Here is a 14,297-nt window from a genome sequence, read left to right on the forward strand (position 1 = left end):
TTGGTTCGAGCACAACTAAAACCGAGACCGTAGTATACTGGGAGATGAGGGAAACATGGTATTCGACAGATTCTCAGGCTGTTTTACTGGATCAAAACTTAGAACCAAATGCTTGACAGCTTGTCGACTTATCCGGATAGTTGTGATGTCGATGTCAATAATGCATATTTTACAGTTAAGAGACAAATCGAATACAACCTTTCAATGAAGTAAAATAAAATGTGCTAGTACTTAAGACTTACGGGACAGCATTGAATATTAATACCAACCTTGGATACTATGGTTAATATAATATAATTGTTGAATTAAAAGCATGATTATATATGTGGATGAAATTTGGATGACATTGGATGAAATTGGATGAAGTTGTGGGATGAAACCTAAAGTAGTGACCAAGCCTTACGTTGGCCCCGAGCGCCCGGGAGGCCGTCTGCGCAAGCGCGGCCGTACGAGAGCGCGGATCTAAGCTTCTCACTTCACCGAATGATCTATCTTTTCTTCTTGTCGGGCAGCGGCAGGTAGGCCGTAGGCCGTGCCGCTCCCGGACGAGGCGTGTATACAATGACCTAGCATTATCCTAATTTACTCTCATTTATTCTAATTAGGATATGACCTAATATTAATGGTGGATGACGTTGGGATGACGTTTGGATGACACATGATACTATCACGGATATTTGAAATCCATATAAATAATTATTAATACTACTTCGAAGTCTTATATTAATAGAATTTCAAACTACTAGATGAAATCCAATTATGGCGAATACCATTTCTAGATTCCGAATGTCCTTGTAGAAAGGACGATAAATCCGCAAGTACAGACGTTTGAATGACGATATTGCGCCAGCATATTCTTCGTAGCACAAGGTTCTGAGATCCATGTTGCATGCAATTCGCATCGAATGCTGATTTGAACCAATGATGGGAGTCCAAAACAAGGATTTGCTCTGAATGTGTGTTTTGGATGACAGATTCAACAGCCTACATCCATCTACATTTCAAAGAATTTATATATAGCGATATGCTGATAGTGCGGTCTAACCAGATCCATTCAAATCAGATCGGATGGGTTTCTATTAGCGGCGATATCTTGACAGTTATGGTTGATTGGAATTTGAGATTTGGAAATTGGATCACTGTGACTCACTCACTCTATAAACAAGTAACCTGTGAAAATCACGTATTTACCTGTGAAGATTGAATAGCCTAACCGCGCAAATTCTAAGCAAATTCATGTACAAATATCAAGCTTACTGTAACTGTAAATTATACGACTTAAATTAGAACTCAAAATCATAGTGTTTTTGCTTACAACAAAATGGGGTGTAAGCGTGTCAAGACATGCGTTAAAGACGATAATCTTATCATTGGTGGATTCAGCTGAGAATTCTCCACATGTAGGTCTTTTCAGAATGTTTTTACCTTACCGCAACGAGGAAATATACCCATTTTTCGAAATCAAATGAAAGTTGACTTGTTTGTGGAATTGGAATGGTGGCCGGCCTTACTTGTGATTATAAACCAATCAGAGTGCATTATGGTTTCTTTGTCATATAGGTAATTGGTCAAGACGATCATTTTTATCGACTTGCAGAAGTATCAAGTTCCAAGCGACTCAAAACAACTCGTGCCAGCATCAGCTTAACGTTAATGTTCATGTCAGCAGCTCATCGCAATCCCGAGTACACTCACTATCATTTTTCCTTAGGTTTACTAGTCCTTGTTTGTAAACTCTACCCAATATGCATCACTACCGGTACTACTTCATGATTTCGGTCGACTGGGGCCAACACCCAAGGCTCCAAGTAAAAATGAGGAAGTGATGGGTAGAACTACCGTCAGTAAGGATTATACTGTCGGGGCATAGTCACCGAAGCTTTGACCAAATCAAGTCGTTTGCCCGCGATTTGCAGTTGTCCAGACATTAGGAATAACAGTGTAAACATGAGTAACAGGGTTCTCGTCGTGGTCTACTGGTAGTCCACGTGGAATAGGAAATCCAGGAAGGCGCTTTAACGTTAGAAGATCAACGAGTAAATTGCTGTAAACGACCTATCTATATTACCAGCAGTTGACAAGCTTGGCCCATGTGATTACTTGGTTTCTGCCAAGATGCAAAACTAGTATGGTGTCTCCACTTTTTACACTAGTAATGCTGTTACAATTCACTCCCAGACATGGCCCCACACCCACTCGGTTCAAATCATTTTAATCCGTTCCTAAATATTGATATGGAGCTGTCGTCGTCAATCGTTCGTTTAGACGACCAAGGTCGTGGGCATGTGCGACGGCACCCGAGCCTAGCAACCACCAGAGACGGGGCGCGCCACTACAAGGCGAGGGCCAAGTCGTACTGTATGACCATCGCCCAGGCTCAAGCGTGCGGTAGGAGCAAGAGATCGCATTCTACTAACGTAAAAAACCAATTTAAGATAAATTTTTCGGAGGCGTCGGAGTAGAATGGACATAACTTTTGAGTCCATGACGATACTTGAGTTTTGAATAGTGATTCCAATAGAAAAGACGCGCCGCTTTGACTTCATAATCGAATTATCAGTTTAGGCGATGAACTTCACAGATAAATTTGTTACTTTCTAAGCATTTGCACTCACATTTTGATAACCAATTTACAGTTAGGAAAACTTGTTTATCTTTAAGTATGTATGTGTCGGGGCCATAAATTGACTCGTTACGTTAGCTGCAGCCTGCAGCTAGCAATGTACTGGTAACAAAGTGAATAGAACGATCCTATTGGCCAGTCATTTTCATTCTTCTATCATATGCTAGTACTACGTAGTACTCCCGAGTAATAAGTACATCAACGGGCTAGGTGTGGTGGACTCTGATTGTATATTCGGCTCATGGGAAATGCACAAAGGTCCGAAAGGTCACGAAGTCGAATCCGTTTTTTTTTCACATCAACCAAGCCGTATACTACGTAGTAGTAGCGAGCGATGACAGAGCATCCGCCCGAAATGGCCGTACCGCAGCGTCGCGGAGATCGCGTGTTTAATTTGTGCAGGCGGTGCCTTGGCGAGGACTGAGCCCCAATTGTGCACGTCACCGAATGTCTTATGGATTCTTCGTGTCGGGAAAAGCGTCAGGTACTGTACTGCCTGCCTCTATCTAGCCAACATTGCGTTCGCCCTACTGCAGAACCGATCGCTGCTGATGGCGCAGCAGGAGAGCCACATCATGGCGCTTGTTGCCACGATCAGCACCATGTTCGACCTCGAACTGATCGATCCCGACGACGCTGACGCTGAAGAGCACGACAACTTCGTGCGATTTGAGACAATTGCGTATCCGGACCGACCACCTCATCATCCTGATCGAGGACCAGGGATCAATGGCCCGGGACTGCTTGCTGCGCTTGGATGTTGCCGACAAAACTGCCGCCCTAAAGCAGATCGTGGCCTATGCGGAGACTCTGGTGATCGAGCAGCAGGGCGTGCGTGCAGAGCGCGACGATAGCAACCTGCCGCGGGAGCAAGATGCACCTCCAGTTCTACCTGGTCAACTAGTTGGACTTCGACCGGCTCACTTCTTCCGTGATGTGCTGGACCTGCATCGTGAGCGCATCCTACGCTTCTGGTCTGATGTCGACATCGACGAGGTCGAGGAAAATCATCGCCAGCTGGTTGCCGCATACAACAACGACCCCTCCTGCGCCGCACTATTGACGAACACGACAATAGCACCACTTTCAATGACGCCTGGGATGTCGCCTCTCATCAATGGCTGCGTCTGCGCGCGTTCTGCGTTGGACTGGCGACCATTGTTCCCAACACTACCTCGGTCCAATCAGACTTTTCGATCCTAAAATGGGAGATTGATCCGAACTGGACGGACTTGATGCATCTGTCGTTGGAGGGCATCTTTCAAGCCAAGCATCGCTTTGTTTTGCAGTAACGACTGTAAAGTAGTACTATATGAAATAAAAGCGCAATCATATGATAATTGAAGAGCTTTGCCAATTGCATAAACCAACGCTGGTGGTATGCATAAATTAGCTTAGTTTATGTAGTTTATGCATATGCATAATTTTACGAGGCTAGATTCAAGCCTCCTCTACGACGATCACCAATGATGTGTTTGTGTTAACAATGTAAGTACGCCTGGATACTCCAAATGGTGTCTACGGTGCCTTAAGTCCGCGGACCTACATACGGTAGATCGACCCGCATCTGTGACTTTCACAATTCGGACGACGTACTTTGTTCAAATTTGAACGTTAGAACTTTGATAACGTTACTCGTTGTCGTGTGGTCGTTTTTGACATTAGAATAAAAAATGCCTGGTCCATGAACTAAGTGAGTTGGTGACAGCACCTCCAGCCTCCAGAGTAATCGCACAAGGGGTGACAAATACATTTCAACTACATATAGAGTTGCACTGACCCTCCGACGTTAGTACTCCGCATTCGTCGTCTACCTTTGCATCATGTAATTAAATTTGAGTAATTTAATAAAATATTCCAGTTGTTGAATTGATTAGAGATTAGATTGAATTGCATGATTGTATTCGCGTTTTATATTTCATGGTGGTGCTGATCAACGACACATACCGTAGTATGCCGCAGGCGCGCATGCAAACCCGTTTCTCATGTCTACTTTTCCCGTAAGGGCTTGCCTTACCAACATTACAATTTGCGATATCCTTTTTGTTGAACTTCAATCGCAATAGGGGAATTCAACTCGATCATCCCCAGATTTGACGAAACTGAACGTATACTGCCAGTATGTCATTTGACTACCGGTAGTCACCCTAACCAAGAAATTCCAAATTACCTTGTTTCAGACACTTGAAGCTAGAAAGCGTACAAGGTCATCCTCTAAAATTTGGAACGAGTTTTCAAGCTTCTAATGATTCATTCATTACAGTACTCTCATCCACCAAAAAACTACCCAACTCAGGTAGTGATTCATTATTTGATCATCCATGATGATGACATGTCTCCACCGCCATGTTGCTGGTGGTATCCTTGTGGCTGCCGTACTGGCCGCCACGGCACATGCCAACGAAGTGTATGACGTGGTCATCATTGGCAGCGGCCCTGGCGGTCTCGTGGCTGCCGAATACTTGACGCGAGACCCATCTGTGTCGGTGCTGGTGCTGGAAGCCGGCGTGAGCTCACTCAAAGCCACCGGAGGCGACAACATCCCCGACTACATTCGATCAGAAGGGTGGACAGTGTTTGACATTCCTGGCGAGTACTCGAGCGTGGCCTTCCCGAGCGACAACAACGGCCGCTACCGCATCGACTGGGTCACGTCTCCAGGCCCGCTGTACCTTGGTAAAGTCGTGGGGGGTTCGTCATCCATGAATGGCATGTTGTACTTTCACACGGCCGACTCGTATGTGGACGAATCGAAATGGCCGTACGACGCCGCGACCGTCAATGCCAACTACGACGCGATCGAAACGAGCTTTAGCTCGACTAACCTGCCGTCCACCGACGGCAAGTGGTACCTCCAAGAAGCATACAACCTCCTTCGCGACGGGCTACGGTCCCAAGGCGGGTACCGCGAAGTGGACATCAACGCGCAGCGCAACGCCAAGTCGAAATCGTTTGGCCACCCTCCGTTTACGATCAAAAACGGTCTGCGGGACTCCCCTGCCAAGACGTTCTACGGGGCAGCGTCCACCCGCGCCAACTTTAAGCTTGTGAGCTCAGCGTTGGCATTGCGCATTGCCCAGTCACAGGGCAAGGCGACGGGGGTCGTGTACTCGTTCAACGGCCAGTTGGTCACAGCTACATTGAGCGGTCGTGGCAGTGTCATCGTTGCTGCCGGCGCCGTGAGCACCCCCAAGGTCCTCATTCAAAGCGGAATTGGGCCACAGTCCCAGCTCAACTTGCTCGCGTCGAACGCCAACTTTCCAGGGATCACAACCAACTCGACCAACTGGGTAGTCAACAACAACGTTGGCAACCATCTCTTTGACACGATCCAAGTGCTAACCACATTCAAGCATCCCACCATGAAAGTGTTCAACCACGGGAGCCGCCCCCAGGCCGCGATCGACCAGTATGTCACCCAGAACCACACGGGGCCGTGGGCTAGCCCGGACCCAGTGCTCGTCGGGTACGAATACTCCTCGGGTGGCAACCAGTTTCAAATCACGGGATTCTGCCACGGCTTTAACTTTGGCAGCAACGACTTGACTGAATTCGGCGTGGCAGTGTACTTGAACAACCCGCGGTCCCGCACCAAGTGCGAGTTCAAGGAGGATGGCACGTACCACTTCAACCTCGACAGCAACTTGTACACGAACGCCGACGACGTCGCAGCCATGGATCAATTCTCGTCCAAACTGCAAATGTACATGGAGCAGGCGGGGTCGACGTTTGTCCAACGCAGGGGCAAAGATGGGGCGAATCACTACGGCGGGACCTGCATTCCGTCCAACGACGTCTCCGACGCCACGCGCTGCGCTGACGGAACGTTCAAAGTGCTGGGCACGTCCAACATCTTTGTCGGGGATGCCAGTTTAATGCGGGAAGGAACTGTCAACCCATATGGGTTTACAATGCAAATCGGGCGGCAAGCCGGGCTCAACGTCCACAAGTTTCTCTCGTCATCTGTCCCGCCACCAACTTGCTCGGCTATTGAAGAAAACACAGACTACTTTGGCAACAACGTTGGGTCCTCGAAGCGGTCCACCGCGGCGGAATGCTGCCGCGACTGCGCAGCCCATCCAAGTTGCAAGCTGTACGTGTGGTTTGAAGGTACGTGTTGGCTCAAGAGTGTAGCTGGGCCCAAGTCCTCCCAGCCCGGTCGCCGGGCTGCTGTCCTGCAGACAACCTCCACTCCTCCTCCTCCTACTTGCTCGGCTATCGAAGACAGCACCGACTACACCGGCACAGACATTGGTGCCGTGCCACGCAATTCGGCAGACCTCTGCTGCGCCGACTGCCTAGCCAAAGCTGGGTGCACCGTGTTTGTATGGTACCAGGGCTGGTGCTACTTAAAGGCGACTACGGGAACCAAAGTACCCAATGCTACTGGTCGTCGTGCGGGGCTCATCGTCACGACCAAACCCCCCACGACCTGCTCGTCGATTGAAAACGATGTGGACTACTATGGCAACGACATTGGGCGCACCCAACGCTCGACCGCCGAAAGCTGCTGCGACGACTGCAAGAACTTTCCCGGCTGCAAGTTGTTTACGTTTGCGTGGGGGACTTGCTGGCTCAAGAACGTCAAGGGCGCGGCGGTGGCAGCCCCGGGGGCTCGAGCTGGCTTTGTTGACTCGAACGCTGCGTAATTGAGGAAATGCTGGTCCCATTAGAAATAATATTATTCGACCTTGCCAACCATCTAGACCACGACGTCCGACACTACAGAATCCATTTATTCGTCAGTCTAGGCTAACCACCACGTACCCAAGACAGTACGTGCTACTTGAAGGGTGAGTGCGGATCGACGAAGAGCAGCGCGAGGGTCACGCCGGCGCGAGTCCACAAGTGCTCGGCGTTGGAAAATGGAGTTGATTACTAGTACTTTGCGAATGACCTGGTGGTGGTGGCGGCCCCCGGCCGTAAGCAACTGTGCGCTGTGTCGGCACTCCTGTGGCTGGCTGCAAAGCGTTCACGTAGGCCTACGCCGTGCTAACGTTAGCTCAAGAGCGGCAGAACATCCACCACACACAACCCGAACGCCATCTTAGCCTCCATCGTGGCGACCAGCCCCTAATATTCCGCGACCAGCCCCTATTGAATGGATTTGGAAGTTCAGTTTGGTAACAGTAAATTGACACGTAGTATAGATAAAATGGCCTCTGCGACAAATATATCCGACAACTTTCTGAAGCCTATTGCCTTTCATTGGCGGATGTCTCTTCCATGTCAATACAACGATCAAGTAAAGTATCTTGGTTTTTTCGAATCTATCGACATACAGAGAGAGTTCTGTTTGCTGGCGGGGGCTAAAGGTACAGTACACTGTACACGTACTATTATAGTACGTTCAATATTACGTGGAGGGATTACTTGGTTACTTTGCGCAACACAACCCACTCATCAGGCATGCTTACCTCGTTCCTTGCTCACCAACGACACCGAAGTACAGTAAACACTCCGTGGACATCGTAGCGAGAGTGACCATTCACTGTAAAGAACCTTACCGCTGGAGTACATGTGCACTTCTAGATTTACATTGATAGCTCAATGGTGCACGACTTTGCCACCATAGAATAAGTTTGTGAGCTCGTAATTACTTCTCATCGTCTCAATCGACTCTGTGATGCGTGTTTTGTGATACCTGTGAGGTCGCTCGCAACAATATAAGTGATCTTAGTAGTTGTAGTATTGAAAACATGATTATTTAGTGTTGTGGTGGAAGGGGGCACACATTGAAGGGAGGTCGCAGTTAGTGTTATAAGCATCCCCACTGTGCAGATGCTAGCAGTGGGGATGCTTATAAACACTGTGTGCTAACAAGTACGGTGGTTCACGTTGCGAAAGTACGTGGATATGCAGTGCTGGAGAACGTGGTTAGTGTCGTTTGTAGAATGAGGGGCAATTGGAATCACTACTGGAGGTAAGGTGGTGTTGGCGTAGCTACAGTAATGTTCAATCAGGACCTACCTAAGCGCAACCATTACTCTTAGCCTCATTCGTACGTTTTAAAAGTCGCAAACGTTATTGTGTGGAATGGGCTACAAAAGGGATCCCACCATTGGTCCCCATGCATCATGGTGGGGCGCCAGCTGACTGCCACCGACCACAACAGTACAGTACTCCTGCTGGTTCGTGCCGTTTTACTTATGCTGATCGACACCGTTTCGTGTGCAATGTCGGCTCGGCAGTATTTCAATAAATAAAAAGCCGTACATGTTAAATGTTAGTGATATGTTGCTGCTGCGACAACCGCCTCGTCCAATCGGATTGTCGCAAAAAATACTGACCAATCTGTGAATTCAATCATTTGTCGGTCATCCAATCACGGGGCCGAATTTTGTCGGTTTTGTGTCGTGTCTGATATGTCCATAAAAATATACGGATAAAACAACACCTTTTTTCGGTTAATTTCGGTTAATTTCAGGACCTCACCATACTTTTTCGCGAAATGAACGAACGAAGTGGAACCGCCGCGATGCTTGTTCATCGCGGCGGTTCCACTTCGTTCGTTGTATATTCGTTATATTTCGCCTGCAACCAAGTACTGTAGGTTGTAGTATATTTCAGCGATGTTCCTTATATTTCACTGTGTATGCGCTCAATTCAGCGAGTGGCTCAATATATTTCAAGGTGCAATCGATATATTTCAATAAAAAATGTAAATCAATCTGACTTTCGACGTAAAATGCAATTGTTGGTCGATCAGGCTCCAACTTCCATGTTCTCCGCGGCCTTGGAAGTATTCGAGCCGCAAAAAGCAATGGTGCATGCGATTCACGTCTACATCTGTAAATGTATAAGTTAAATTTTCATCGACGATCCATACCTGCAATGACTTCGTCGGCGATGTGCTCAAGGTAAGCCATACGAAACTCGTTTCGAGTTTATCCGTCAGGACGAGCGAGGTCCCATAAACGCAGCAGGGCACTCGCGCAGCAACGTCTTGATGTGGCTCTTCATATTGTGATCTTTGGTCCACAATGAAGAGCCACAGCAAGACGTCGAAAGTCAGATTGATATATCGCTTGCACCTTGAAATATATTGAGCCACTCGCTGAATTGAGCGCATACACAGTGAAATATAAGGAACATCGCTTGAAATATACTGCAACCTACTTGGTTGTAGGCGAAATATAACGAATATATGTACAATGAACGAAGTGGAACCGCCGCGAATTGCTTGTTCATTTGGCGAAAAAGTATGGTGAGGTCCTGAAATTAACCGAAAAAAGGTGAAGTATCTAACTCCAGTACGGTACTATCCAACAAACCTGTAATATATGAGTAAGCAAAACACCGAATTCCCAGCTTCTCATTGGTACAAATTTCGTAGAAATTGGATAAATGAGTCAAATTTTGAGATGAGTCGAAGTTGAAAAGTGGGAGTAATTTGGGACGGAGTAGTATATATTAATACTAGCAACATAACGTAAATTGCCAATTTACGACATAACGTAGGGCACCAATCATCGGCAAAGAGACCAGTCATCGGCAAAGACACCAGTCATCGGCACTGTTGTAAGCCAATAAAAATGCCTGAATACCTTTTATTGGTCAAAATGTAGTTCTTCAAGAACTAGTGTCCCTTATAAATTAGAGGTTGGAACAGTCAATTCAGCATCCGCGAACTAGAGTGTGGAGGATTCAATGCATTACACAAGTCTAAAACGTGTGCCGATGACTGGTGCCCTACGAAAAACGCTACTTTTGAAAATCCTTACTGCACGTGTTTACTATTTAAATTGATATCCTTTGAACCTCAATTCATGAGCTGAATCTTGCGGTTATTTTGATAGTAGGGCCACTCGACTGGGGCTCGAAGGAGTTTGTGAACAACTGCATTAGCAACAACTTCAATGACACACTAATTCGCACAAGGAGTTATGATGGATAGTACATATACGAAGTACTTATCGACCTTATCAATGAAACTATACACATCTAACACATCTACTAGGGGCTATGCGTCGCATAGCCGACACCACTGAATCTCGCCAGCCTGTCGTCCCCGACACCGCGATCACGTTGATGTACTGTACAGTCACCTTGCGAGCTAGCATTGCCACAGTTGGGACGTGTTGCCGATGGTAAACTCACGAATAATGCAGTAGACTGCAGCACGCCGACGTTGGTGTGCCCAATAAAGCGAGGGGTCAACCACGCCATTGTACTGTACTGACACTCACGTAGCTTCGTCATGGCGTCTTTAACTGTACCATTTCTAGATTCCTCGTTGGAAATTCAAGCCATTGCAACGTCCCTGGAGTGACAGAACTTCTGTACCCACGACTCCATGGTACACAGCAAGAACTGTGGCCAGGCCACTTGCAGCCTCTGCACGCAACACACGTGGCACCAGGAGCTGCGCCGTGTCCTCACGGTTCATTTCCTCACCTTGTCAGGACATGAACCGTGAGGAAGGGTGCGTATCCATGTTGCAGCCTCTGCACAATACATGTGGCACCCGGAGCCACGCCGTGTCCTCAGGGTTCATGTCCTGACTTTATCAAAGGCTTCTATAAAAACCAACATACGACATTTGGTCTTTGTATTGAAAATGAAGAGTCATCTACCAATGAAAGCCTACGAAGTATTGAACTTTTAACCAATAAGACTAATGTCCGATAAAATTGTCATATTCGACAAGTTATCCATACTAGTACTACAAGTACTACATAATACAGAATTCGTAGGTTTTTGGCAAGGTGAGCCACCTTACGAATTCTTTTTGTGCACTAAAATGTCAAATGTTTGAAGCACTCCACCAAAAAATGTCCCTCGAATAAAAAAACTAAGGGTAGCTTTAATATTAATAGTATCAGTATTAACAGTTACTAGTCATATAATAGTAGTATTAAACTACTAGTATGTAATACGTAGGCTTTCCCAAAATCCATCCAATCAGAAGTTCCCAAAGTGGAGTGGAACATAAGCATGTTAGCCGCCTTCCGTCGGTGCAGCTTCGGGCGAGGCTTCGCTTCGTCGGCGATTCCTCTGCATCTACAGCAGGTGGTGGTCAAGATGGCCGTGGATGCCTTCGACGACAAGGTCTCCAAGTACACGACCTTGCCCGCGCAGTTCAAAGTCCCTCCGTCGCCCGACTTGCCGCTGTCGATGCACGGGTCATGGGTCAACATTTCTACGTTCCGGGAAGCGTATCGCAAACAAAAGCTGGCGCCAGAAGTCGTGGAAGCGCTGAACAAAGTCGGGTTCATTTGGGACGTGCGGCAGCACAAGTGGGAGATGACAGTGCAAGGGTTGCGAACGTACTCGAATCTGCACAACCACGTGATCATCCCACGGACGTTCGTGGTACCACACGGCGACGAACGCTGGCCCAAAGAGAGCTGGAACTGGAAACTCGGCCGTGTGGTGGACAATCTGCGGCAGGACAAGGACAAGTTGGCCCAGGATCGCATTGCCACGCTCGACAGCCTCGGGTTTGTGTGGAGTGTTCACGCGCAAGAGTGGCAGCACAGCATCGACCTGCTGGCGACGTACACAGCTATTTACGGCCACGCCAATGTCCCGTACTCGTACGTGGTTCCATGCACGGACGAGTGGCCAGCATCTGGCCATGGTATGCGCCTCGGGGTGTGGGTGCAGAACATTCGGAATCGGGCGGCGTCCTACTCCAAGGCTCGAGTGGCCGCGCTGAATGAGCTTGGGTTTGTGTGGGGGGTGCACGACGAAAACTGGCAAGTGAACATCCACGCCTTGCGCACGTACAAAATGTTACATGGACACGTGAACGTGCCCAAGCGGTTCGTCACGACGGACGAATGGCCTCAAATGCTCCGCGGGCTGCACCTAGGTGCATTTGTGCACAACTCGCGATCGCGGATGGCGGCACTCGATCCACGCCACGACGAGTTGATGGCACTGGGCGTCGATTTCAAAAATCGACACGACTAGGATATTTTTACTACTGAGCCGTGTTTGAGACCAATTGAAGGATATGGCGATAGGATCGGACACTATTTGCTTTTTTCAGACAGAAACGTGATCACACAGAAACACTACTTTTTACCACTCTCAGTCTGAACAAAGGCAAAGTCACTGTCGAGTTATTGGACAATCCGTCACAATGCGGCTGTACAAAGTACATAACGTTACAGTACTGTAGTTACCCAAAATTTGGGATTCGCCAAATCTGTCGATCGATTCTTTGTCCTGTGTGAAGTACTGGCTAATCCAGATCTAAAACCATGCTTTAATAAAATGGTGGAGGTGCACGGTTTTATCTTATTCAACTTGTTTTACAGTGATCAGCATCGACATGCCTTGGACATGCCAACAATGCCGCCGCGCCACCCATGGGAGGTCAGCCGGGCAACATGATGACGGGGGGCCAACCCGGCAGCATGGGCAACATGATGATGGGCAACAACGGCCAAGGCAGTGACATCTCCGGTGCAATGGGGGGAGGTCCTTCCTTAGGTGCAATGTCCGCCGGCAACGGAATGGGCAATGGAATGGGTAACGGAATGGCCAACGGAATGGGCAATGGTGGGAACCAAGAACTCGACATCAACGTCACAGTCTCGACTGTTCCCCCCAAAACCAATGCCACGAACGGCACAGCGACGGCCCCAGCCACAACGACTCTAGCTGCTACGACGGCGACACCGGCAACGACGACCGTGCGCAGTGGTGCGTCGACGGTAACTGGTGCGGCAACAGTAGTGCTTATGATTGTAGCGGCATGTGGACTGGTGACGAGTAGTTCAAGCCCCTAGACACTCTAAGACATTAAGCACAGTTTCTAGTGCCGCATGAGGGTAAATTTGTGGACTGTATCGCTCAAACTTCCCTCCTTACTGTGAAAACAGTATGGATTGTAGAGGAAAATGTTGACGGCTTATTATTCGTTGCTTTGTAACTGCGAACAAAAGGACCTCAAGGGAGCTTCGGTATTGCCATACCTTGGCCATGATGAGAGGCTGACCTATTGTTGTTCTGGCAACACGTAAGTTAAGCCCTAGCTTTGAAAAAAGGACGTCAATTTTCACAGCCATCCGCATTTCCAGTGTCACCCTAGGTCAAGGGCTGGCTGCTAACCCACCCCCAGGGTGTGCATCGACTGCGACTACATGTGACCCAGTTCCGGGTAAAACTCATTGGAGCACATTATTGGTGAGATAGTCTTGATCAGGTCGACCACCTGGACTAGATGGTAGTTGCTGTGATAATACCACAGAGGCCACAATACTCCATTCATAGCAAGCGTGAAGGCATAAGAGCCAGCCTTAACCCCAAATCCGACAGCCCACCAAAGAATATCTGACCCGTTTTCGGCGATGGACAGTTTTTGGCGATGCTAGTCAGTGTCACCACCGCTACTTGCAGTCTTGGTCGGGTGACTTATTATTCGATTTGCATTCGCCAAGCATGTTCAAATTTGCCACTTGCATCGTCGTTTCAATGGCGGCATCCATCACCACAGCTCAAATGCAGGGTCTTAACGGTGGTGGTCTCAACGGAATGCAAGGTGGTCTCGGCGGTGATCAGATGCAAGGGCCCATGGGTATGGACCAGTCCAACCAGTTTGGTGGTCAATTTGGTGGCAACGTGGGACAACTTAACCAACTTGGCAACAACATAGGGGGTCTTGGCGGGGCTGGACCCACGGGGGGCATGACGAATGGCTTGAATACTGCCAATACCAACC

The 14,297-nt window shown here is 48.1% G+C and overlaps 4 protein-coding genes across 4 annotated transcripts; all 4 read left to right on the forward strand.

Moving 5' to 3' along the window:
- Positions 1-2,234: 2,234 nt before the first annotated feature.
- On the forward strand, positions 2,235-3,915 carry H257_08940 (hypothetical protein; the record flags this gene model as incomplete). The annotated part of the gene is made up of 4 exons (XM_009835028.1): positions 2,235-2,388; positions 3,134-3,285; positions 3,347-3,597; positions 3,702-3,915. The coding sequence occupies 4 exons, from the start codon at positions 2,235-2,237 to the stop codon at positions 3,913-3,915; spliced, it is 771 nt and encodes a 256-aa protein (XP_009833330.1).
- Positions 3,916-4,888: 973 nt separating this feature from the next.
- H257_08941 (hypothetical protein) lies at positions 4,889-7,768 on the forward strand. The gene has a single exon (XM_009835029.1). The coding sequence runs from the start codon at positions 4,945-4,947 to the stop codon at positions 7,270-7,272; it is 2,328 nt and encodes a 775-aa protein (XP_009833331.1). The 5' UTR covers positions 4,889-4,944; the 3' UTR covers positions 7,273-7,768.
- A 3,774-nt stretch (positions 7,769-11,542) lies between these two features.
- On the forward strand, positions 11,543-12,676 carry H257_08942 (hypothetical protein). Its single transcript, XM_009835030.1, has one exon. It carries the CDS (start codon positions 11,561-11,563, stop codon positions 12,539-12,541), a length of 981 nt encoding a protein of 326 aa, XP_009833332.1. The 5' UTR covers positions 11,543-11,560; the 3' UTR covers positions 12,542-12,676.
- Positions 12,677-12,942: 266 nt separating this feature from the next.
- Positions 12,943-13,799, forward strand: H257_08943 (hypothetical protein; the record flags this gene model as incomplete). The annotated part of the gene is made up of 3 exons (XM_009835031.1): positions 12,943-13,290; positions 13,668-13,736; positions 13,782-13,799. 3 exons carry the CDS (start codon positions 12,943-12,945, stop codon positions 13,797-13,799), a joined length of 435 nt encoding a protein of 144 aa, XP_009833333.1.
- Positions 13,800-14,297: the final 498 nt, after the last annotated feature.

This window comes from Aphanomyces astaci, assembly GCF_000520075.1.
Source record: "Aphanomyces astaci strain APO3 unplaced genomic scaffold supercont1.21, whole genome shotgun sequence".
NCBI lineage: Eukaryota > Oomycota > Saprolegniomycetes > Saprolegniales > Verrucalvaceae > Aphanomyces > Aphanomyces astaci.

Bases quoted from the DNA above. Each gene is read 5' to 3' on its own strand.
- H257_08941 (XM_009835029.1), top strand. From the start codon at position 4,945: ATGATGATGACATGTCTCCACCGCCATGTTGCTGGTGGTATCCTTGTG.
- H257_08942 (XM_009835030.1), top strand. From the start codon at position 11,561: ATGTTAGCCGCCTTCCGTCGGTGCAGCTTCGGGCGAGGCTTCGCTTCG.